Genomic DNA, 26,801 nt, shown 5'->3' with positions numbered 1-26,801 from the left:
ATAGTTTATCACTAATAAATTGATACCTTTCACCTACATTATTTATTATGATCTCCCATGAATTTTGCAATGCTTTCAAACTAAGCAAGTGTCCATTCAAGTCTGGCACCAATTCCTCTAATCCATCAACTGTGCTCAATTCTAGCATTTGCACCACCTATTCTACTTTGCCGACAACGGTTTGCATGATATCAATATGTGGTGTTATTATTCCTTGAAATTCTAGTACTCGCATCCGTTGTATGTCAACTTCTGCTTTCAACTCCAATTCTTTTGAAATAATCTCTCAATTTAGCTGCATGCTCCACAAAATTTGAGCTCAAAGATTGTTTGTTGTCTGTATGCTAGATTAACTCAATCTTTACTTCAACAAGCTTATTCTCAACATCTCCAATAAATTCATTAAAATTGCATAAATGTTGTAGCATCCTTCAGTGCTCCAATAATTTTCAACGGTTCAACTTTTAAAATTGCAATTTTTATTAACAACTTTTTCTCAGCTTCCTTCGTAAATTTTCCATCTTAATCTTATTCAGCCTTATAAATAAAATCAATATATTTATTCGATTGATCCATAAGAGAATCATCTTCAGTGACTTTGATATCTGGAATGAGATCTTCAAATATATCCAATGTCTTGATTAACAATCTTCTTCACTTCTTTCTTCTTTCTCTATCAATGGCATTCTTCTTCTCAAATGATTTTGCATATGCTTCTCTATCTTTCATTTTCTTTAGTGTCCTTGGAACCTCCTTAATATTTTGAATTCAAGATCACTAAGTGTAGGATCATCTTATTCCTCCTCTTCATCTAAATCTCTTTTCTTTTTTCCTTTTGCATCCTTCCTATCCTACTTTTCCTTGTGGACATCTTTATCTTTATCTTCATTTGTTTCTCCTTTCTTCTCTTCATTTTTTTCATCTTTCTTCTCATTGTCTTAATTTGTGTTGTTGGACTCTCCTTTGCCTAAGTCTTTTGGGACCTATGACGATTGATCATCTTTACCTGTTTCACCCATGTCATGTTGCTTGTTCCCAATATCTCCAGTGTCCTAATGTGTCTCGATGGTCTACACATTATCAATATCCATTGACTGTAAGTGTGGGTATGTGTATTGTTGTTCAACTGATATCGTATTTTGCTCATGCAAATCTTCATCTTGTATATTTATTGCTCTTAATACTTCTTTCGTTATTTTTTGTGTTGGTTCTAGCAAATCTATTGATGGCATCATTGGTATATTATCTTGCTCTTGACCTTGTCAGTCCTCTGTAGTCTTTTCACTATTCTTATCTCGTCTCGATAGATGTGTTGGCAATTGTGTCAACCTTGTCCTTTTCTTGCTTTATTGTTGCTTGTAATGGGATTTATTGTTGCTCAATCTCCTCTCTAGCTTCTCAGATTCTTTGGTGACGTCCTCAATGATAGTTCCAACATTGTCTGATGGCATTCAATTGCACTTGGTGCATTGTGGATTAACTCATTTATTTTAAATGTATCATCAATATTAGAGGGGCCACCTCTACATAGGCTTGAATTTTCTCTTCATCTAGCACTTTCTTCAATAACTCTATAATGTCTTGCTCTAGCACAAACTCCCCATCTACTAGAACCATAGCTGTCAATGTCTTTGATCTGAACTCCTTATACTTATCCTATGATGACCCCTCATAGGGGCTTACCTAATTTCTAATATAATTCTTAATTAGGGTTTAAATAAATTCACTAAAACTGCATAAATCTCTTCATTAAATATTATTAGTAACATTGAATAAGGCTATTTCTGTTGATGTGCTGACTTACGTGATGGATGATAGATTTACTGCTACTCGCATTTGGACACGCTCGAGTTGGGACTCCCTCAAATATTTTTCCATATTGGGATTCTCTTGCCTCAGTGTGACTGATCTACTTCTCCCTCTATGTACACTCCCTATCCATTATGTAATGCAACATAACGAGATTCCTATCCAATTCACTAATAGTTTTATCTTCACATTTACAAATAAAATAAATTTAGTTGTTACACAAGAAACTACTATTGCTTATTTATATACGTGTACATGTAATTATCCATGATCATGAAGTATAATATATCAAATTTATTATTCAATATATTTATAGCATTATTGATTACTAAAATATAGCCTATAAATATAATTAATAAAGATAATATATCTACTTCAAACAAATTACTAATATTTGACATGTCAAATTTATTAAAATGTAAAAATATCTATTTATTAAGGACATGCCTTTCCTTCATTAAAAAAACTTGCCTCTTAAATTTTTCATTTTATTGGGAACTTTGCCCCATATACATCTCCTCCCTGTTTATATTATTCCTCCCTATAATTTTGGCCCTTTATGCTTTTGAAAGGTTTCCTATTCTTATAAGACTCCTCCATATTCCTTGTCACTAAATGACATGGTATTTAGTCCATGTTTTATTCCATACAAATCGACATTCAATGCCATGTTTAAAATTTTCTTTTGTACCTTTGCTCGTGGTAGTCATTTGGTGATCTTAACTTAAGGCTTTGAGCCCTTTTAAATATAGTGGTAATGACATGTTTTAAATTTCCTTTTGTACCTTCGTTCGTGGTAGTCATTTGGTGATCTTAACTTAGGGCTTTCAGCCCTTTTAAATATAGCGGCATGGCCCTTGGTAAAGTCACATTCCCCAAATATGTCAATCCACCCAATGTTGTGGCCATCCTAGCTATTATTAATGAATTTGATTATAATTATCTATATATATATATATATACAGAATTTAGATCGGTATTACAATACTGATTAGTATAAGAATATATCAAATCATGTTTAATATTTAGTAACTTGGAACAATGTATGCATTTGTATATATGTTTATATATTTATATTTGTATAGTTATATTGATCTTGGAATGATGACAGTCCAGCCCTCCCAAATTTGCTTGTCCTCAAGCAATCTCTATTACACAACTTAGACATTATCCTACCTTAAATTTAAATCTAATAGCTTTGGTTAATATTTTGAAGTGATTCTTATTCCTTGATCATTCTAGTTCTAGATTATTAAAAAAGAATCATGAAGTATGATCATGACTCTGACTCGATGGTTGTCAATACTCACAAAATGTATGTCCAATATAATGCAAACAACTTAATTTTAAATAATGATATATATATTTTAGAATACCTCTACTGATTAGCATGTGTTTCAACCTTGATTCTATACTTCCACTTATCCTCATCCTTAGGAAAGTGCAGATTTACTTATCATAGGGTACTTGACACTAGTACAACCTTTGGTTTTACTCTACCTCTCCCTCCATAACACCATCTATCAACTCCCAGGAGTATAGTGAGTGAATAAGAAAAGTGGCTAAAACATCTTGATTCCTTTTGCATTAAAAAGTTCCACATTCATATAAATTTCATAAATATAAATCCCTTTACATAGTGAAGTATGCATCTATATCGACATCATATAGGAAGGTCCATAACAAAACTATGCATGAATCTATGAAAACGCGAAGTAGACACAAAGCAAACACGTCGATGCATGAAGACACGAAGCATACATGATGTATATACATTAATGCATTAAGAAACAAAGCATACACATAATATGCATATTACTATATTCCTAATTTTTCCTTATTTAATCTCTTACCCTGCAGAATGACAAGATCATGCTCTGATTATTACGAAGTAATTGGTATTTACTTGCTTGTTATTAACAGTGATCAAGAGATCAATTTATACAAGAGACTGAATGATATTTCCTTATGAAACAATCGTAAAGAATAGAAACATTCTATTCTAGAAACAGAAAACTAAATATTAGAAACATTCTAATATTTATAGAAGATTAAAATAGATAACCATTAGATGCTCAAAGATAATAGAAACTATCTATTATCATAATACCATCCCTTAATCTATCTAGAGCACAAAGCTGTCAAAAAGCGTAAAAGGCAGATTCTGTCTACTCAAGGTGCTCCACACTGTTTGTTGTGGGTCGCGAACTAGAATGCTTAGATAGGGCAGATAAGCGCTTCCGACATTCAACCTTCATGTACCAAAACTTGTGGCAATAGTTGCATTGAATGTTTTTCTTCCAGAAGCCTTTTGAATCTAGAGCAGAGGATGTTTGCTGAGAAGACTGCTAATGGTTCTTCGGATAATGTTTCAAACCTTTGCAGATGAGCATATGTTCCAACACAAACTGCAAAAAGCCATGAATTTTAGGAGAAAATCAAAAATACCAAACACAACATCTGGGGTGAAAAATTAATCAAAACCCAACACAGTTTTTGAGGTGAAAAAATCAATCAAAACCCAACATGATTTTTGAGGTGAAAATCAATCAAAACCCAACATGATTTTTGAGGTGGAAAAACAATCAAAATCTAACAATACAAAGCTTCATTTTTTAGGAAAAACGATAAAACCCGATAGATAATTTTTGAGGAAAAAATTGCAAACCCACAAAGGAATTGCACAATTTTGTAAATTACATAATCAGAAATTTTTAAGGGGAAATTTATAGAAACTCATAAGAAAAAATTTAAGGAAAAAATATAAAAACCCATCAAATTTTTTTTTTGAGGAAATAAATTATGAAAACCACCACAATTTATAAGGGAAGCAAAACACGAGACTTTGCATGGTAAAGCAACACATACAAACAACATGCAAGTACATGCAACCCTCAAAAAGTAGAGACCTAGAAAATTGTGACCCAGAAAGAATATGTTGTTGGTTTCTAGATCGACTACTTTGAAAATTGAAATCCAAGGCACACAGAAAAACAAATGACAACCCAATTGAGATCTCAAAAAACCCACCAAGAGTTTGTAAAAGAAATTTGGATCCGATACAAAAAATTAGGGTTTTGAAAAAAAACGACCCTACTGCAAGAAATACAAAAAATGGCAAAAATGCGCAGAAAAATAAACTGATCTGGAGAGAAATGGGTTGCAGAACCGAACCAAAAGTTAGTGAATTCAAATCTCAGAATGGAAACCCTAGTCTGATTATATAGAGAGTTGGAAGCAAATAAGCATGAAAATAATTTTGAAAGTACAAGGTAGATAATTTCAACCAAGAAATTATAATTATTTTTGAAAAAATTTAGAGTATTGGCTCTAATATCATATTACGGAGTAATTGGTAAAAACTTGTTTGTTATTAATAGTGATCAAGAGGTCAATTTATACAAGAGACTGAACGATGTTTCCCTAAGAAACAATCATAAAGAATAGAAACATTATATTCTAGTAAGAGAAAACAAACAATTATCTACAGCTAACTAAAGAATAGAAACGACCTATTCTAGAAATAGAAAACTAAATATTAGAAACATTCTAATATTTACAAAAGATTACAATAGATAAGCATTAGATACTAAACAGAGATAATAGAAATAATCTATTATCATTATATTGATACCACTTGTGATAACTCCTCATTGGGGCTTACCTAATTTCTAATATAATCCTTAATTAGGGTTTAGATTATGTTTGTTTCATACCCAAAGAGTCTTAAATCTCTATCATTTAATATTATTAGTAACATTGAATAAGGCTACTCCTTATGTGTTGAATTACGTAATGAATGGTAGAGTTACTGTTGTTCGAGTTTGGACATGCTCAACGTGGGGTTCACTCAGTTCTTTATCCATATTGGGATTATGTTGCCCCAACGTGACTGATTTACTCCTCACCCTGTGCATACTCCCTATCCATTATATAATGCAACATAATGAGATTCCTCTCTAGTTCACTAATAGTTTTATCTTCACGTTTACTGACAAAATAAATATAGATATGTTACACAAGAAACTACTTTTTCTTATGTATATACATGTACATATAATTATCTATAATCATGAAGTATAATATATCAATTTGATTATTCAATTTATTGATAGCATTATTGCCTTTCCCCCTTTCAGTTTTCTTTGGATGCTCCCGCTCACCTCCTTCCACCTCAGCAGGAGCTGAATGAGCACGTCGGACTTGACATCTACAGACAGTACATTATCACGACTTGGAGTATCCCTCCAGGTGGAATTCGTCCATTGATGGCCTTCTACGATGAGCACTTCCATGATATCCAGGATGGGGTCATTTTGTGCCCCTAGTACCTCACTCGTCATTGGACTCGTGCCTTTAACATCTCTTTGGGATCTTTTAGAGTGGGCTCTCTCCGACTACTTATCCAAACTGACCACCAGATTGACAGGGAGGACAGGGTTTGCAACGTTTGTCACCTCAAGGAGGCAAAGACTAAGACTCACTTTATTTTCCATTGCCCCATTTATAATGAGATCTGGGGGAGGTTTCATTGTTTGTTAAAAGCGTGTCCACCATCTTGAAGTGTTTAATAGAGATTAGATTCCTCTTGATTCCTAGTACATAGAGTACTCTTTTGAGATGGAGAGAAATGCCCGACTTCAGTTTCAAAGTGTAGTTCTTTATGGGAATTTGTGTTGAGAACATGAAGTTCTTCATCTTCGGTATTCAATTTCCCTCCTTTCTTGAGTTGCCTAGATTCTTCTTGAAGGCAATTTCCTTTAAGTCTATTGAAGTCTGGAAGTTTGTCTCTAGCACTTACTCCTTGTGAGAATATTTCCCATGAATCTAGTAATCCATCTATTGCCATTAATGTTAATTCTTCATCATCAATTATGTACCCAATGCTTGTTAGTTCATCTCTTAGACTAGCCACCCTTAGGAAGTATGAATTCATAGATTCTCCCTTTCTTATTTTTGTATGATTCAGTTGCCTTTTTAGTGACAGGGTTCTGATTTTATTATTAACCTCATATGCATTGATTATTGTTGTCTGATGTTTCATTAGCATAGGTACTATTTCATTTTTTACTCCATCTAATATGATTCTCATGGCTTTCCTATTTCCTTTGATCCAGGTAGTTTTATTAGGTTCAATATTAGGTTGCTTGGATTCCTTATCAACGAACTGCGATACATCATATTTGTCAAGAGCCACCATAATTCTGAATTTTCATGCAATGAAATGGTCTTTATCATCGAATCTATCTTCGGGTCTGATTGCATTAGCCGTTGCAGCCATTGTAGGTAGAAGAATGAAGCTAGAAATGAACCAAAACTGATTACTAATTTGCAGAGCCAAGGTTCGACTACCAGAGCTCTGATACCATGTAAAGTTTCTACAAATTCTGAAGAAAAAATTCTGATATAATACTTTTATCCTTGCTGAAGATGGTCTTTACTTGTATCAGACCGTATATCAAATGTTCTTGCTATAATGTATAATTCTATAATAAATATTTATTTCTGCTATAATTCTTTTGTGGCAATGAATGCTAAAGGAGCAGACTTATGTTTTAACGTGTGTCCTTTATCCACAGTCACACCCTACATAAATATAGCAACCAAGAGGCATGTCCTTAGAAAGGACATGTCCCTCTCTAGGTCGGCCTCAATTGCTTTCTTGAAATCAGCGTCTAATGAAAGCTGACATCTAGTTTGTGATTAAACTAACCAAGTTGATCGAGTAGTCTTTAACAATACTGCCCCAAGGAGATGCCAATCACAACAAAGGAAATGACAATTATATATAGGCCTTTATTTAAGGGATTTCATGCATTATCAGATCTGTACGATCTGTAGAATCAGACCAGTATGATGTTAGAGTTACAGAATTAACAACACCGAATGACTGATGAAACATAAATAGGAGAAAAATGAGAAGATAGACTATTGTAGTGAAGATGAGCAGAGGCTTACTGTCTATGAAAGTTTCTTGAGTAATCTGTGATAGATTGAAACTGAGGTAGATGCCTAGATAGATTTAGTGTTCTATAAAATAAATCTCGATTTAATCCTTGTGTCAGTCTGGAGAGATAAAGTTGTGAAAGATGTGGCTGTATGCTCAGGGGCTGTAGGTAGTGAGGTGGTCATGAACGAAACATTGAAATGTATTGAGAAACCAAAATATTTAAAATAAAAAAATGAGTGCAGTGTGTTAAATTAGTGGCCAGCACCTCCTTCAGAACTCATGACATGGCTTAACCGCTTCCTATGGGCTAGATTAAATACATGTGTATCAGGTAGAGTTACTGGAAATGGCACCTCCCCTGAACTGATATGTGTATCACAATATCAGACATGGAATGGATATGGTATACGGACTGGAAGTCATATTGCCCCGATTTAAGAAACAGAGAAATATTTGCCATGCCAGATTTTAAAGATTCGGCTTAAAATACGAAAACCATCTGTTTCTAAAATCAACTCCCGTAAAATTTGAGAAAAACTATTCAATCCGTTTTTAAAATCAACTGCAGTGAAATTTAAAAGAAACTATTTGAAATTCATAAAATATGAAGAACCTCGCAACTGCAGTAAAATTTAAAAAACTAATTGAAAATTTTAAAAATATGAAGGGAACCAGCGACTGCAATAAAGTTTCGAAAAAAACTATTAAAAATCTCTGAAGATATAAAAGTAAACCCAACTATTCATGATTAAAACTATATCAATAACTGTGAATTCCTCCATATGGCATCCAAAATTCTTTCACTGTTTGTTTTCTTCAGTACAGGAGTGATTTCATTAGTTCAGCATCTTCATCCAAATATTCCTTGTAGTTTCTGGAGACATTTCATCTGTGATGTCAGCAAGAGAAGATTCAGTGCCAGGAAAAATTCAGTGTGAGGTGTGGAGGTTTTGGTAATTTAGTCCTGATTCATTCCTGCACTCCTTGTTTAGGTTGAGTCGACAATTTAGTAATATTTGGTGTTTTATTTTATCATCCCACTACTGTGGCTTATACTCATTTTATACATATTAAATATTAATGTTTATAATTATATTATAGAGATTAGGATGTAAAAAATTATTTTTTTTATATAATAAAGTTTGTACATTTGTAGTTATGGGTATTGTTATTTAGGTTTTATAATCTTTTAATGTCTAGTTCTTTAATTTATAATCTTTTTATTTTTAGAGTTGTGGTATAATTTTAATTTTAAATTTTGAAATAATTTTATAATTTATAATTTTATATGTAATTTATTAATCTGTAATACATTTATAATTTACAAATCTTTCAAATATTTAATATTTTTTTTAATAAGTAAAAGGCCATAGCCAAAAGTTTTATTACATTTTTTAAAATAAAAAAATAGTACAGCTCCATTTGGTTCGGGCACTGGTAGGAAAGAATGGTGCAAAGAAAACCTCCAATCTTGCTCGGGACTTAACCAGTCTGGAATATACAGTTACAGATCCCATGTGAAAAACTTTCGGGGAATAATTGAAGAGGATAATTGTCACTCTTGTTACATCACTTTAGAAGATAAAGAAGATTTCTTGTACATCCCTACTGAAGATAATAGCTAGAACTGCCATCTATGCATAGAGCACCTTAGTGCTAAATAATCAGGCATATCCGGTTTTACAACAGAAAGGAGTACACAATAAGATGATGAACTGCTGATTACAAAATACAAGTAACATCCAATGGAAGTCTTTGGCATCTTGATTTGTCCACCTTTCTTGTCATCCGACCTGTAAAAATCATATCTTCTACTTTTTCCAGTGACCTACCCAATTTTAAAACAAGCCTTAAATAGGGTCACAAAAACAGAGCCAAATACTAGAGAGGATAGCCAGTCCATCCATTTAACAGACTATCAGATCCTAAGCATATAAAAGAAAATCATTTAGCATTTATGCCAGAGCTTAAGCAACGCCATAATAAACCTTTTACCAATCACCTTGATGCCATACAGGGACCACCAACTTTCACCAGAAGCTATTTTAATATACACAAAGAGGCTGCCAGAGCTTAAGCAACGCCATAATAAACCTTTTACCAATCACCTTGATGCCATACAGGGACCACCAACTTTAACCAGAAGCTATTTTAATATACACAAAGAGGCTGATAATTAGTAACAATATGTTTAAACTTTGTGTGTGTGTGTGTGTAACACTGCCTAGTTAATGGTCCGCAGTCTTTATGATATACCGGTATTAGCAGAAATTCTGCCATCAATGAATCATGGACAAACAAAAAAGCCTAAAGATCTGCTATATCCATAAAAATAGCGCAGAATATCACAACAAATATAGCTGAAGAAACCTTAAGAGAGTAGAATCAAAAGATCAATCAAGAAATGCTCAAAAGGACGAAAACAACTATAAATGAAGAACGTGATAGAACGAGGTGTGTGTGTGTGTGATGTAATTTAATTATAAAATAGTTCATTTCTACTAAACTAGCATTTGTATGTAAAGAGGTGCAATGGTTACTCCGATAGCAAGATATATCTTCTTTATTATACTACGAAATTGAAGAGAGCGAACACCAAGTGTTTTCCCCTCCTTGTCTAATTGTTTACATATTTACGTGTAAATAATTATCGCTGAATAATCTGATCTTTAGTTTATGTTTGTGCATCAAGCTTAGTAGAATGGTGGTGGAGGAAATGAGAAGAAAGATAATTTTTTGGCATTTGAGATAGTCCACAATGATTGATAAAATGCAGTAAAGATAGCAGTTGCAGGCATGCTAATTTATCACCAGCAGGCAATGTAAACTTGACCGGCCAGAGGCAGATTGCGTGCTGAAATCGATGTCTACAACTATACGACGCCTTATTTCCAGCGATTTTTCTCCGCCTTTGAATTTTCTGTGTGAGACATTACATTACAAACTGAGAAATCAATCATCCAAGGATAAAAGAGTACATAACCTGTATCCGTAGTCGGAGTCAAGGTGAATAATTATTTGTAAATAACTGAAAGACTAACAAGCCTTCTCATCATTCTTAATAAGATTTATGGTAATAAAATTTTAGGGAATCCAAAAGGGAGTAAACAATAGTGAATCTCAGTATTGTCAAAATTCTCTCAGCCTAAAGTATATGAAGATAAAACTATCTAAAGATTACAAGCAAATATATATATATGGGAACATATACCCTAGGATCCAATAGTGCCAAAGTCGAGCATACCTAGGTTTTAATAATAATTATGAAAGCAGAATAAAGAAACTATGCTTGTTTTGAGTCGAAGCTCCATACTACCACAATGAAAACTATAAACTTATAAAGTTTTAAGCATGATCATAGATAACGGATGAGCACATGTTCATATAACTTTTAAGAAAATAGTCTTGAAGATTTAATTAGTCCAACAACCCAAATGCCAATAATACAAAGGTCTTTCGGAAAATAAAAACTACCCTACTATATACCACAAGAGATGCAGAATTGTATCTGTCACTAGCCAAATACCAAAATGTTTGCATAAGTAAAAGGGAAGAAAGCCCTAAAACTACTAGAGTAGATATTCTCCCAGGATTAAACATGATACTTGGTTATCTACTAAGTTTTCCTTGTGACATGAGTTGAGCCATCTGTGTACTTAGCATCGCCTTCCTCCTTTTCCTCATCGTTGTGTCCGACTGTGTCTGCCTCCAAGAACAATTATATTCCTTCCCATTCCTTCTTGGCGCAAATATGCATAATGCTTAGGAGAAAGCCCCAATTTCTTGTAATGGAGAAAAATCTCTTGGCAAAACTCAGGTGGTCGTTGATAATTAGAATGAGATAGACCTAAGCTGGATGATTTTGGACCCCACAATCGCTCCTCTTAGGAATGCATAAATTTGCATCAATGTTTTCTAAGATCACATCCAAATCTTTTAACATATATCTTTCAAATAGATTGTAGCAAAGATCTTTAATGAATAGTTTGTTCCTATCAACATGCAAAATAGTAGCCACATACACAACAATTATTTATGTGTTCATTTCGGGCCTATGTGCAAGCATTGAAAATTCTTTGCCCACAATTTTTGAAACCAGCCTTACAATCAAACTATGTTTGGCAAGCATAAACCCTAAGGTTTGTAATTGGAGTATCCATTGCCCTCAAAGCGACATCTACCTCTTCCCCATCCTCATCCTAATTGGAGTATCCATTGCCCTCAAACCAAGATATGTATTGTAGTAACAAGAAAAGAAACATGAAGCTACTAGATTAGGGCTATAAATATAACCAAATGGATCATATATATCGGTCGTAATTTGTAAGAATTGCAGCTAAAATTAATGATTGCTGAAAATAAAAGATGGATCGCTAAATAATACACAACACCTAATGATGTGAAAGTAAGAGAAAGCTCTGTACCCACATAAATGTCAAAAAGTTTTAGGTAATCGAGGCAATTGGATCGTAGAATCACAAGATCTCATGAAGTTCCGCTCCAGCACTTATGTGATTTAATGTTTCTAAAGAAACATACCTCCAAAGACCCCACTCTAATGACCATGGTAGAGGAAGGACCAAGTCATAAGAATCTAAATAATCTTTGTTATCAAATGAAAAAAACTAACCTTGGGTCATATACTTTATTTTATTAAGACAAAGAAAATAATCAAAAAAGATAAAGTTAACAGTAGGAGATAAAATATTGATATTGATATGAAATTAAAACTAGAATAATTAGGCCTTGAGGATTAGATAAGATAAGATAATAATATTAATGTCCAACAAAAAACCACAAGGATTTATGGGATTGAGCATACAAACAAAAGAGTCGGTTGAAACAAGAGCACCAAATGGTGTCTGAGAAGAACACAAAACAAGACATGAAGCCAGAAAAACCAAGCTAAGGACTAAAGATCCTTCCTTGGTACAAAGAAATTAGTCACAAAAGGGTACAAACGTGGACGATATAGAATCTTAGATTGTCGTCGAGAACTACTGGTGCAATGTCTAACCGATCTGGAGTGAGTGGATACTGGATGGCCTCTTCACGCCCCGTGGAGGAGACAAGGGGGGAGAAAAAGGCAATGATGAGTTGGTCTAAGATATGACCCTGAGGTATGAGTGACTGCAGGGTATGCTCACGAAGCTGGGTGGCCTCCCATAGGTAAAGTGCAAGACATCGCTGGTCAATATAGATGAATAACGCTGAAAGAGAAAATCAATCTTTGAAAAGGCAGTAAAATCTCCCTCTGATCTCATAATAGATATGAAAAATAAAATTTTGAGAGTGAAAACACCAGTGCACTCAATAAAATCTGAAATATGTTAGGGAAAGACTTAGTAAAGAATGAATAAATATTTGACAGAAAATTAAAAGGTATGTATCAATTTATATATAAATATATATATACATATAAAAAATAAAAGAATATGGCATCATAATCTCTGAAAATTAGGAATATATATATATATATATATATATATATATATATATATATATATATATATATATATATATATATGCATTAATTCATGAGAGGAGTGACAATAGTGTTTAGTTTCCTGTACTTATTTTTACAGCTACATAGAAAACTGTCATTTAAATGCCTAGCTTCTATGGATTATCTAAATCTTTGCAACCTTTGCGGGCTTATCCCAATCATTTGATAGTAATCCCATTGATCTCTTTATCAGCAAGCTCAACAACCCGCAAATTACTTTCTTTGTAGATATGGCTAATGGTTATTTTCTGGAAGGATTGCATAATCTAAAGGGCTCTAGATAGGATGGCTTCAAGTTTCCAACTTGGCATAGAGTATTTTCTTGAATCGTTGATCATGATTGCAAAATACCTCTTCAATTGCAAGCTTCTCTATTCCCAAGTCCTTACTGAGAAGAAATCCTTCCACAAGAGCCAATACTTGAACCTTGTTATTTGTCTCCCCTCCAATTAGATCCAGTAATCTTGCTATTTTCATACCATTCATATCATGTAGGCAGCACCCTATACTAACTTTTCTTGGGTTATCTCTTGAGGCTCCATCAAAGTTCAATTTAACCCATCCCCTTTTGGGAGGTTTCTAGAGACACTTAGCTCTTTTATGATTAGCGTCTTCAACACCTAGACCCACAAATGGGCAGATCTTGAGCCCAACCCATCTGCAATGCATCTTCTCATCCCAATAAGTCACATCAACACTTTTCTTTTGCTGTTTCATGATTCTAGGGTTAAAGAGTTTCAATAATGGAACTTTACATTTTATCAAGAATGAAAATCTGAAAATCTAAACAATCAAAGTTGAGAAAAAGTTTATTAAAATACTCACAAAGTTTGAGTTAAGCATGCAAAAGGTGGATGAACAACTGAAAAATCAAAGAATACCAAAACATACAACCTAGGCAATATCGGTGACAACAAGTTTGAAATCGGTGAATCATCAAAATCAGCAACAAAAGACCTATCACAAAAGCTAAGACCTATCGATACACAAGGTAAGAAATCTAACAAACCTACTTGTTACAATTGTGGAAAACTTGGTCATACATCAAATGTTTGTAGAAGTAGATCAATTAATGTTTTAAGAGGTACACTATTCAGTGGACATTGTTACAATCACAATAAGTTTGGACATCAAGCAAAAGAGTGCAAAACAAGATCTAGTAGCATTTTATCAGAAGAAAGCTTTGCAAGTTACTGTTACACATGCAGTTAGTATGGACATAAAGCTGAATATAGCAGATCAAGTGTCTCACTGACAAGAATACCAAACAAGCTGGTATATACATTAAGAAGAGAAGGAAACATTTCAACAATGTGCAATATATGTGGGCACTTTGGACACATGATGATGAGCGACAGATTGAGGAATCCAAGAGGAAATTAAGGAACAAGAATGGTATGTTTTATTTGTCACAGGTATGGACGCCTAGCACAAAAGTGCAAGTACCGACAAGCCAGCAATGAAGATAACAAAGGAAAAACAATAGTGGTAAATCAAGAACAAGTGAGGAATGATATGAAGAAGATTTGGGTCAAGAAGGAAGAAAATAGTGCACCTATAGGTAATCTTTCATCCTCTGGTCAAGAGGATTCATCATCAAACTAAGCAAGGTTTGCTTAGGGACATAAGAGAAATTGTTAAAATCCATTCATCCCTTATAAAAGAATATGATTAGAACTTATATCAGCATATAAAGATGTAGTAGAACTTGTGATGAATACATCTTATGGAAATCAATTAGCTCTAGATGTTATAGCACTATCATTTGAAAGTTATACAATTATCGGTTGACAAGTCTAGTTATCAAAGTGTAATCAGTAAAGGGTATCATTATTGGACAAAGAGGGCGACTATCAACAAAAAAGTTACTCTTGAAAGCATTTATTACTAAAAGAGTTGTTTGTACATTTGTTGGCAGATAAATGTGTCGCCATTATTCATTTGACACCTTACTTTTTTGAAGCAATTGCTTGAGCAAAAACCTAAAGAGCCCAGTACAATATATTGAGAAGTTTAAGTAACATGAAATTATTGTAAAGTAATCAAAAGTGTTTTGTGCCCTAATTAGCGGAGTTAGAGAAAGTCTTAAGGGAGTCTTAGTAGAAATTTGAAGTTTTTAAGATTAAGTAAAATTTGTTGGACAAGATGGCAACAAGTATTGCAAGCCCAATGGTTGTGAGCATCAATGATGAGCCTACACCTGAATTCAAGTTATGCCATTTGAAGGCAGCAGAGAAGGATACTTTTGGAAATAAAACTCCTGAAGAAGTCTTTTCTAAGGTTAAACCAAATATAAGTCATCTTAGGATATTTGGGTGCCCAGTATACATACATGTTTCAAAGGAAAAGAGAACTAAGATAGAGCCCTCCGGGAGGAAAGGTATTTTTGTCAGGTATAGTGAAACATTTAAAGCATATAGAGTTTTCATACCTAGTCAAAAAAAATTGAACTTAGTAGGGATGTAATATTTGAAGAAGATTTAGCATTCAAAAGAGCCCCAAGTTCTGAAGATCCTACACATATTTCTAACTCTAAAGATCATGAATCTGAGTTTCAAAGGAAGAACATTGAAGAAGTTATAGGTGAAATTCAAAATATTAATCTTGAGGAAACTCAAAATCCTAAGAAAAGACCACTTTGGGCTATTAAGACTGTAGAGGAAGCACAAGACTTCGCTGCACCATTTGGAAACTTTAGAGAAAGCAAAAGACCCAGAAGATTTTCTAGTTATGCAGCAAAAATGAGTGATTTATCTAAATCAAAACGAACCAATGTTTCAGATGCTATTCAACATATAGCTTGGAAAGATGCTATGATGGAAGAATACCAATCCATTATTGAGAATGATGTTTGGGAAATTGTTCCAAAGTCTAAAGGAAAATCTGTTGTTTCTTCTAAGTGGATATTTAAAATCAAGCATGTTGTTAACGATAGCATTGAAAAATATAAAACCAGATTCGTAGCCAAAGGATACTCTCAGAAGGAGGGAACTAATTATGAAGAAACCTTTTCTCCAATTGCTAGATACACCTCTATAAGAGTAGTCCTAGCTATTGCAGCATCGAAGGGATGGAAAGTACATCAGATGGATGTGAAAACAACATTTCTGAATGTAACCTTAAGGATTTGAAACTCTTAATCCTAAAATCTTTGTTTGCAGACTCAAGAAAGCTCTCTATAGGCTTAAACAAGCTCCCAAGGCATGGTATGAAAGAATCGCTACATATGTCACCAGTGTAGGATTCTCTAAGAATGAAACTGATCCAAATCTCTATTATAAAGATAATAAAGATAATATGATAATTTTGATACTATATGTTGATGATTTACTAATAACAGGTGATGATCATCTTATAGATCAATGCAAGAAAGATCTAATCAAAGAATTTGATATGAAAGATTTAGGACTCCTTCATTACTTCCTAGGACTGGAAGTATGGCAAAACTCTAATAGCATCATACTTAATCAAGGAAAGTATGCAGTAGACATCTTGAAGAGATTTGGAATGTGGAACTGTAGACTTGTGTCTTCTCCAATGGAGACTAATCTACACAAACTTAAGGAAGCAACAATAGAATCACCTTCCATAGATTCCACTCTTTACAGACAGATGATTGGGTCTCTTATGTACTTGGTAAATACAAGACCTCACATTTGCTATGTTGTTAATACCTTAAGTCAGTTTATGTGTAAGCCAAAGGAGATTCACCTAGTTGCAGTCAAACACATTATGAGATACTTACAAGGCACTCTTAACCTTGGACTCAAGTATGAGAAAGTTAACTAGGACTTACATGAGTTCACAGACTCATATTGGGCTGGAAGTGGTATTGATAGGAAAAGCACTTTTGGATGTTTTAGTTTAGCCTCAGCGATGATATCATGGATATGCAGAAAGCAAGCATCAGTAGCACAGAGTTCCACAGAAGCTAAATACATTACAGCAACAACGGCCTCTTGGGAAGTAGTTTGGCTTAGAAAGTTAATTGTGGGATTATTTGGTCAATTGGTGAATCCCACTATTGTTAACTGTAATAATCAAAGTTCCATCAAGCATTTTGTGAATCCATTTTTTCATGATAGGTCCATGCATATTGAAATTCCTTACCATTATGTAAGAGATATAGTAGATAGGAAAACTGTCAAGTTAGAATACATTTGCACTGCAAATTAGATATCAGATATTCTTACCAAACCTCTCTCTCGAGTGAAGACAGATCACTTCAAGAAAAGACTTGGTATGGTTGAATTATAATACATTTGTATTCTTTAATTATTAATAAAGTAATTGTGTTAAAATTATCATTGTCAGGTTATTGACTGTTATGGGCTTCACCAGTTGTATTCATTATCTAACAAGTGACGATCTCTGAGATAATGAACAATTGTATAAAAGACATTATAAGAGATGACGATCTCTAACATAATGTACTGAACAATAGAGTACTACTATCAGATCTGGATGAGTTCAAGATCACATTGTGATGTAGACATTTATATGCCTATGAGTCACAATTTGGATAAAGGAAGAATTTAATCATTCAACGGATTTTATCCTGTGTACTGGTAGATCTTAACTTAGGATCATATTGTGATATAGGCCTGCCAGTACCTATAGTCACAACTTGGATGAAGGAAGAATTTAATCATTCTCCGGATTTTATCTAGTATATTACATTCCATGCAATATTGTTATCACAAGTATAAGTGATGAGTCATATCACAGGTATAGTAATATGACATAGTATCATGTGTTCAATGATACCACATGCCTAGAAGATTCTGATAGATATAGAGTATCAATCTATGCTTATTCACCTCAATTGATGGTGCAATATATGTTATCTCTCAGTATGATTATCAAGTTAAGAGAGAATGTTAATTCTGTAACTCTAACATCATGCTGGTCTGATTCTACAGATTTGATACTGCATGAAATCCCTTAAATAAAGGCCTATATATAATTGTCATTTCCTTCGTTGTGATCGGCATCTCCTTGGGACAATATTGTTAAAGACTAACTTGATCAACTTGGTTATTTTAATCACTAAATGTCATCCTCCATTAGACACCGGATTCAAGAAAGCAATTAAGGCCGACCTAGAGAGGGACATGTCCTTTCTAAGGACATGCCCCTTGGTCGCTATATTTATGTAGGGTGTGAATGTGGATAAAGGACACACATTAAAACATAAGTCTGATCCTTTAGCATTTATTGCCTCAAAAGAATTATAGCAGAAATAAATATTTATTGCAGAATTATACATTATAGCAAGAACATTGTATATACGGTCTGGTACAAGTAAAGACCATCTTCAGCAAGGATAAAGGTATCATATCATAATTGTTTCTTCAGAATTTGCAGAAACTTTACAGGTATTATGAACCTACAAATGGTTGTTAGGAGGATTTAAACAAAAGGAAGATATGTTGCTTGCTAGCCTTAATTTTGATGAGACATGGTGTAACCAAGGAGAAAGAAGCTTTTATGGAGAGGTCTGTAATTATTTAAATACCCATGTTAAACTATCTGTCCCCACACATTACAATTCTTTGATATTATGCTGATGCAATCCATGGATGGGATGAGAGAAGACCTAACATAACATGTAATGACAAGATGTTTGAGAAAAATGGACACATAACCTGACATTCTAAGCATAAAATCTGCCAAGAGCATCTTCAGATTTAAGAGCTTACAGTATACTGAGCTTTCTTAACTGAACATATAGTATCCAGATCAAATGTGCTGAGCATGTTGTGAGTTCCGGGGCAGCATCCTCTACCTTCATTTTTGTTGATCCATCAAGTAATGTCTTTGCCTGCGACATATCCTTGACAGAGAAAAGTAGAATATAGGGTCCAACCCCACCGTCAAGGACTTTATGGATCACTGAGTGTGATCCGAAATGTTGATGCTAAAAACACACACAATCGAATCCATAAATAAACTGATAATGGCTTTAGAGTTTTCAAATATCAAATATGCTGCATGATCTGTGCCATGCATGAAGCTGTTTGGAAGGAATAAGCAGGAAAGAAAAATTATAGTGTTGAGAAGTGGATGAAATGTGACTTACAGTCATGGAGAAGTGTCACAAAAGAATGAGGCGTCAATAAGGAGAAAAATTGCAAGGGTGAGAGTAAGAAACGAGGGTGGCCATTTATGGGGGTCATTAGGGAATTAAGAAAAGGTTTTCAAGAGATGGACATAACATGTTAACTTTATGTTAGGATGAGAATAAATAGAAAAGCAAAGCGCATGGGGATACAAGTTAAAGATTAAAAAGAGCGCAGTCAAAGCTGTCTGTCATGATTGACCTTGTCCAAGAGAAGGTTAAAGGGTAAAATACAGTGGCATAGGACTGTGGTGGGTGTGAGATGACCCCTGGAGAGCAGTAACAGTTGGGGTAAATAATAGTTAGCCTTACCTAGGTATAAGGTTACTAGTGAAGAATAAAGTAGCATTAGACTCTTGTCTACAAAAGCACACAATAACATCTTTTGCATTTTTCAATACAAATTAATTTGATAGCACATTAGATGGGAGTCTTCTTTCTGTCCACCGCTCATTCGCCAGATGATTGCATGATTTTGATCATTCACCTTCTAAAAAATTGAAAATCCATTAGCCAAAAGGTAACTAACTTCATTGAATTCTGAGACAATGTCCATTGTCTAATAATTGAGCTGATCTAACATTTTACCAGCATTTCTTCAAATTTCATTTTAACCGTGTAGCAACAGATGCCAAAGAAAATTAAAAACATAAGAAAACTGAAAAATTCAGGGAGAGAAATGAGTCGAGTATATAGACAAAGTGATTTTGATTTCAATTTCAATAACATTGGTACATAAGAAAAGATGACATATTACTCCATATCTATAATATAAGGGGAAAATGCCTCTCTTGGCATGTACATTGTATACCACTCATTATTGGTTATAACCTTAGTTACCAATTTGTGAAACAAATCCGATTAAGGCACGTGAATCGGATCCATGGATTCATGTACTTTTTTTTTTCCCATTGTGATTTGTGGAGATTCATGTGTGTGTGTGTGTGTGTGTGTGTGTGTGTGTGTGTGTGTGTGTATATATATATATATACTAAAAATTGAGAGAAATATACATAATTCTAAAACTAAATCATTTCAAAGTATGAATCTATGATTCTAAATCATTTAGTATGCATCTATGATTCTAGTATGAATCTATGGATCAAATCCATAATGATTATAAGAAAATTGTCGATTAAAAAAAAGAAATCTAAAAACAAAATTTCAAAAGAAATCAGACGAATCCGGATCCAGCCACTAGGGCACAAATCCGGTAACTAAGGTTATAACAATTACATGCAAACACAACCAATATCACAAAGGAATAAAGAACACATAAATGGAACATAAGACACAAAGATTTTAATGTGGTTCACCCAATCTTGGGTTACCTCCACCAAACAGAGTCTAATATTATTATCAAGTCACTTCCAACTTGTTACTATCTTCAATCTCGCTTACAGCTCAATACCACTGCAAGAAGCTATACATTATCTTTAGAAAACCCAAACCTTAAGCCAATATTACATGACTTATGTCGGCCTCACTAATTAACCCTAAACATAGTTGATGAATTAACCTTAGCAAATGGTCAACCTGGGGAAATGGTTGACGAATCAACTCGAAAATGCTTGACGAATTGACCAAAACCCAAACCCCACGGCTAATGAAAAGTGTGCAATACATGTCTGATCAGTCACCACAAATCAACAACTTCCCAAACATAATTTACCATATTTTTAACTCACGTATCATAATCCTTTCAGGACTCGCATATTTATCAACTCAATCCAGATTAGCTTTGAAATTATTTTTTCGCGTTTGGCGACCAGACAATCATGAAAGCTCCAGAGAGCACCCTTAATTCAAGTATATGCCCTTTCTAAAGAATCAGTACACAATTAAAAGGTTGTTACAACTGTTTTTATCTGGTTAAGACACTGGAGGGGCATCCATGTCTTAGATGGTTAGTCTGATACAATTATAAGCTGGTGATTGAATTGATACAAGCCTTCTTTGGGGTTGTATTTCTTGAAAGTCGTTGATGCTGTGGCCAGGCGAATAAATAACCAACAGATTGTTTATAAATTTGTGAAAGCAATTCAGGTTGAAGACCCTTGAAGCACCATGTAAGTCATCATAGACAATGAATTCCTTGTAAAGAGTCCTGTATAATCATTCAATACATGTGGTTTTTATTTTAAATTTTGCTTTAAAACATGAATAAACAAAAGGGCCACAAATAATTCCATGTTGCTTACTGAACAATACACATCGTTTACAGTTCAACATTTTTCTTTTACTGTATATGTGCCTTCACACTTTTAACAATGTACACGAATAAAAAATTGATATGCAATAGTACTGACAAATCTGTTCGCATTGAGCATTCACCATATAAATGATAGTGACACAGTATGAAAATCATTCACAAAATAAGATGGTCAAACAATACCTTTACATACTTCCAATGCATGTCTACTGTTGCGATAGTCGGGAGTTTTTAAGATCTGCAAGAATACACGACAAAGCAATAACTTCAGTCAAAAAGAAATTCATAGAAGTAAATTTAAAATACAAATTGCCCTATCATCTATAGGTTTTAAGCTTTTTGAAAAGTTAACATTAAACCAAAATCAATATTCATATATTTCAGAATAACTAACAGATTGAAGATTGAATTGTTAGCAATTAAGTCCTTTTCCTAATCATACAATTGAGGAAACTAAATCTTATATCAACTAAAACTAGATTTATCAAAAAGGAGAACTAAGAAAAATGTACCCATACTGGTTTGGCATCTTCATAGATACAAAAGAATTGGAAAGCACTAGTTGTAATTTTCATAGTTACACAACAGTATTGCAATAAAATATAGATATTCCATTGATGCACATGCAAAGACTAGTTCACCTGAACAACTATAACAAAATATCAATGGTTGCTGTGCCCCTTAGGAACGTGACAACCTATTCCTGATTCAATACAATTTTCTACCTTAGACATACTCTGAATCAAAGAAACTAGACTTGCACAGACTTGGCGAGTCATGAGTTGAGTCAAGCCAGCCAAGTCCCTTGAGCTTGAACTTGGACTTGGACTCAAGGTCCAACTCAAACTTAGACTCGCCAAGTTGGATAAACTCACCAATCTCAGTGTTTATGTACGAGTCCCATCACCTTGACTTGGCCAGCGTCAAGCAGCTAAAAGTAAAAAGAAAAGCATAAAATTCTAAGTGTTATAAGTCGGTTTTTTGTCACTTATGTTTTTTCCTCTACCCTAAAAGCATTTTCATTTATTTCATTGACAAAATAGGAGAAATGAGAGTTGTGAGCAGAAGTTAAGAGTACATTATAGGGCAACCGACAAGGAGGTAGAGGAACAAGTAATCATTGAATCACATTTGAGAAGCTTCCTACTATCATTTGGTGCATCAAAAGGTGTCTACCAATTATTAGAAAGATTTTTCATTTGATTTCAAGTTTGAACGAAGCATAAGATTTAATTTCAACCAAAAAATTGCATAGCTTCTTTACATGTCAACTAAGTTACTGGAGGGTCCAGGGTGCAAACCCAATCCAAGTACACGTGGGGACTCAGACTGGGTTCAAGCAGGGTCCGCACCCAAACTTGTGGTTCCACATGGGTCCATGGGTCCACATACCCATGCAGACCCACAGGGTTGGGCGCAGACCCAGCCCAAACACGGGCAGATCAAGCAGGGATCTGCGTGGACCCACAATGTCCAACTTATAAAGTGGGCCCAAAAACATAGAAAAAATGCATTTCTAATTAATTGTTTTTTGTTCCAACCCTAAAACAGCCCATTATGAAGCCTCCAAACCCACTCTTATTTCACATTTGGTCTCTCATTTCGCCTTCTCCATCTTGCCAAGTAGAGTGATCGTATTCGATTGTAGAGTGCCAAAACCTTCAAAGCAGATTTGAGTGTTTAAGGTATGCATTAAGTTTCTTATGAGTTTTAAATTTTTTCAAGTTTGTGAAGAAGTTTTGAAGTATGTTTTTCTTTTTTTTTTTCTTTTTTTAACAGATTGCAACAATGAGTAGTCAAAGCTCAGTGGGTGGGAAGGGGTCTCAAAATTTTAAAATTGATGAAGGATCTCCTTTATGGCGACACACTATAATAATTTCTCAACTTTAAGGAAGTGGGGGTTTCTTTGGAAATGTAATTTTTGCAACTTACAATATACGAGCTCCTACTACCGAGTCAAGCTTCATTTTTTGAGACCTGGGGGTAAAGGGATTACGAAGGGGTTGTCAGTTGGACAAATAGCAACACTCATCGAAGAACAAGAAGATGTTGACAAATTGGTTGGAAAATAAATACAAGGTGGCTAAAGTTTCGGGGGGGAAATACAATAACTCCACCCTCTCTCCAGCCTCTAGGCAATCTTTCTTGCATATGCCTTCTCCGGGGGATCAAGATGTAGAACAACAAATCACCACCCACAAGAGAGGCCCATTAAAGAAAGCATTTAAAAATGAGGCAAGAGATATTGCTGATAAAAAAAATTGCACATTACCTCTTTGTGAATGGTCCTCCATTCAACTTGGTGAGATCACCATACTGGAGGCACATGCTGATAGCAATAAATAATGCACCTTCTAATTACTCAAGCCCTAGATTTAAAAAGGTGTACACCACCTTAATGGCAAATGAGAGAAAATATTTAAAGACCCAAAAACCAATTAGATATTCTTAGGATCAAATAGGTGTGTTTATTGTCATGTCCCCTATCTTGAGCCAAATTTTTAATAATTAATTGATAAAATTTTGATTACCATATAAAGAATAATTATAAGTGTGATTAAATTGAGATATAATAATAATGTATTAATATAATACATTACTAGGGTAAAGAAATAATATAATAGTGAAACCTATTAATCAACTATCAAACAATCAAACAATCAAACAAATAGAAAATAATGAAATAATATAATAGGAAATAATGATTATGAATAATAAATATTAATCAACTATTAAACTGTTATAAACAAAGACATAATTGAAAAGATTTTGATAATCATGTATTATAAATATATATGAAATAATAATCTCCATGTAATATAAAATAATGATTAAACAATAATAAATCTCATACCAACTATTAAATATGAATAAAATATCAAACATAACTTATCGAATGATATCTAATTAAAATATCCTAAACTTTGTCGGCATCATAACTGAAGTGGTAATTAGAGGAGACGCCACCCTCCGCATAGATATAAAATGGAGGTCTCGACTAAGGAAGAAAAAGAGGAAAAGGGTTTTCATATTGAATGCAATCTGAAGCTATAGTTTCCAATAATATTAGAGAATCATTCCAGACAGAGCAAGAATAGAAAATTGGAAGAAAGATTTATGTGCTCATAGTTTTGACGAAACTGACAACTCCATCTTGAAATGGCAAACTGAAAATCCCAATTAGAGTCTACAAAGACAGACTTTCCCTATCGGAATCACTAGTGGCCTAAACAATCAAAACCTTATCTCTTCATACCATATTTGGAGTCGCACGAGTTTTGAGCATTTGATTAAATTAGTAATTCGAGAAGATAGAACACTCAAGCAGCACAAAATATTAGCCAACGCTAAACCCATAAATTATCGAACACGATAGATAAATAGTTATAGAAGGGAAGATATTACTACTCTTTGCCTGATATAGTTTGGGTCTGCTCTACAGGAAGGATCTAGCTCTTAGTATAATTAGTGATATATAATCTACGGATCGAGAATTCAGGAAGAAGTGGATCGTTGCATAGTTATTAGTCTAGAAATCATAGCAACATCACTACAAGTGATGATCGTAAACACTACCCATTAATTACTTGCAAACAAGAAAAAAGTATAGCATGCAACTTGTCTAAACAGAATTCTCTGAAAAAAGAATCAATATACATCAGTAATATATATGCTAAGGAAATACTTTGTGCATATAAAGGAATATTATTATCATCTAACGTTCATTTGAAACAAGTTATTCGTCTCATTGGCATAACAACTCTCAAATAAAAGAGTAGAATGAAATAAACTATTTATGCTTTAAGGACAAACCTTAAGCCCTTACCATCAAAGGAATTTCATTACGAATTATCATTCCTAAAATAAATGACGATCACAATCAATAGTACAAGTTTGTAAAAGAAATTGTGCTAAGAAGAAGAGTTTTGGTTAGCAGACTCGAATTTGAAATAAATCAGTTTTAAATCTTCAAGGATCATACCAAGGACATTACAATGTTATTGTTGTGTCCCCTAAGGGAGCAATGTATTTTAGGGTAGTTGACTATGAAGAGGAAGTCAAAGATGCAAAGTTCATTTCCCTAATTCTCATTGAATCCATAGAGGCAGTAGGTCATGATAATGTTGTCCAAGTTATTACAGACAATGCAAAGTCTGCAGAGTTGCAGGTGCTTTGGTAGAGGCCTGATATGAACACATCTTTTGGACATTGTGCACCATCCACTCCCTCAATTCGGTGATGCAAGCAATTTGCATCCAAGTAGAATGGGTGAAACAAATACTTGAGGGAGGAGATTTAGATGTTTGTCCACGATATGCTACAAGTAGTTTTCAGAACTTTTACGAGATTGGAATTATTGAATGTAAATTTTACAATTTAATTAATTTAGTTTCATTTATCATTTTATGTCATATTTTGACATATTTGAATTAAATACTTTTGTGTTGTTTACATATTAAAAAATGTGTTACAAATTTATTATTATGTTTATAGATAGCATGTAGTATAACTACAATAAAGTGTTCAATAACGGAATGGGCTGGAGAGTGCACAACATTTTTGAGCCCTAGGGTTTCAAGATCTTGTAAGGGTTCTTCTGTTGTAGCAAGTAATGAGGAAAAGCCTAATGAACTTGAGGATGATGTGGGCTTTTTTGTGGTTGTCGCTTGGGGGGGCATTCATTCTCTAAAATTATTTTGGACCTCCCTGTTTGTCCCTTTGGATGTGTCATTTTTTCTTCTTCTTGTCTCTATTTTGGCTCGATGATGGGGATCGATGGTGTCTGGGTTTCATTTAAGAGTTAAGATCCTTTTCTCTTATGTTTTCTTCATTTGTCAATCCCCCCTCCATTCCAACTGTGTTTGTTTTTGTGTATGGTTGTGTGGCAACTCGAAGTAGGGCTTGTACTCGCAGAGGGTGTTTGTGGGGTGCGCAGGGAGTGGAACCCGCTCCTACAGTTGGTGTGTGAGATTGTTGTTTGCCACGGGGGCTTATGGCTTATAGGTGCATGGTGGTGTTTGGGCCTTAATCTCTCTTGATTGTGGTGGATGCTAGTGCTTTGTGTTAGGAGTTAGGACTGTTTTGGACCATGGAACCTACAACCACTTTTTTCGTACACTCATTGGTTTGATGGAGGGGATCGGGTGGTCTGTAGGGACCCTAGTTGTTGGGGCTTTTCTCCTTGGTCAGTGTTCTTTTTCTT

At 34.1% G+C, this 26,801-nt stretch overlaps 1 protein-coding gene across 4 annotated transcripts in view; it reads right to left on the bottom strand.

Moving 5' to 3' along the window:
* The window catches only part of LOC149543977 (uncharacterized), an 85,908-nt gene that overhangs the window by 14,891 nt on the left and 44,216 nt on the right, over positions 1 to 26,801 (bottom strand). For 3 of the 4 annotated variants that reach the window (XM_089798613.1, XM_089798612.1, XM_089798611.1), the window contains exon 2: positions 21,782 to 21,836. In XM_089798613.1, coding sequence (XP_089654739.1) covers positions 21,782 to 21,836 — 55 coding nt within the window. Of the gene's footprint in view, positions 1 to 20,686; positions 21,494 to 21,781; positions 21,837 to 26,801 lie in introns of those variants that run through there. The other variant, XM_089798614.1, reaches the window with a different exon arrangement.

Source organism: Cupressus sempervirens, chromosome 8 (genome assembly GCF_028749045.1).
Source record: "Cupressus sempervirens isolate cs-2001-9-10 chromosome 8, ASM2874904v1, whole genome shotgun sequence".
Classification (NCBI taxonomy): Eukaryota; Viridiplantae; Streptophyta; class Pinopsida; order Cupressales; family Cupressaceae; genus Cupressus; species Cupressus sempervirens.
The sequence above is the reverse complement of the archived record's forward strand: the minus strand, read 5'-3'. Positions and strand labels throughout refer to the sequence as shown.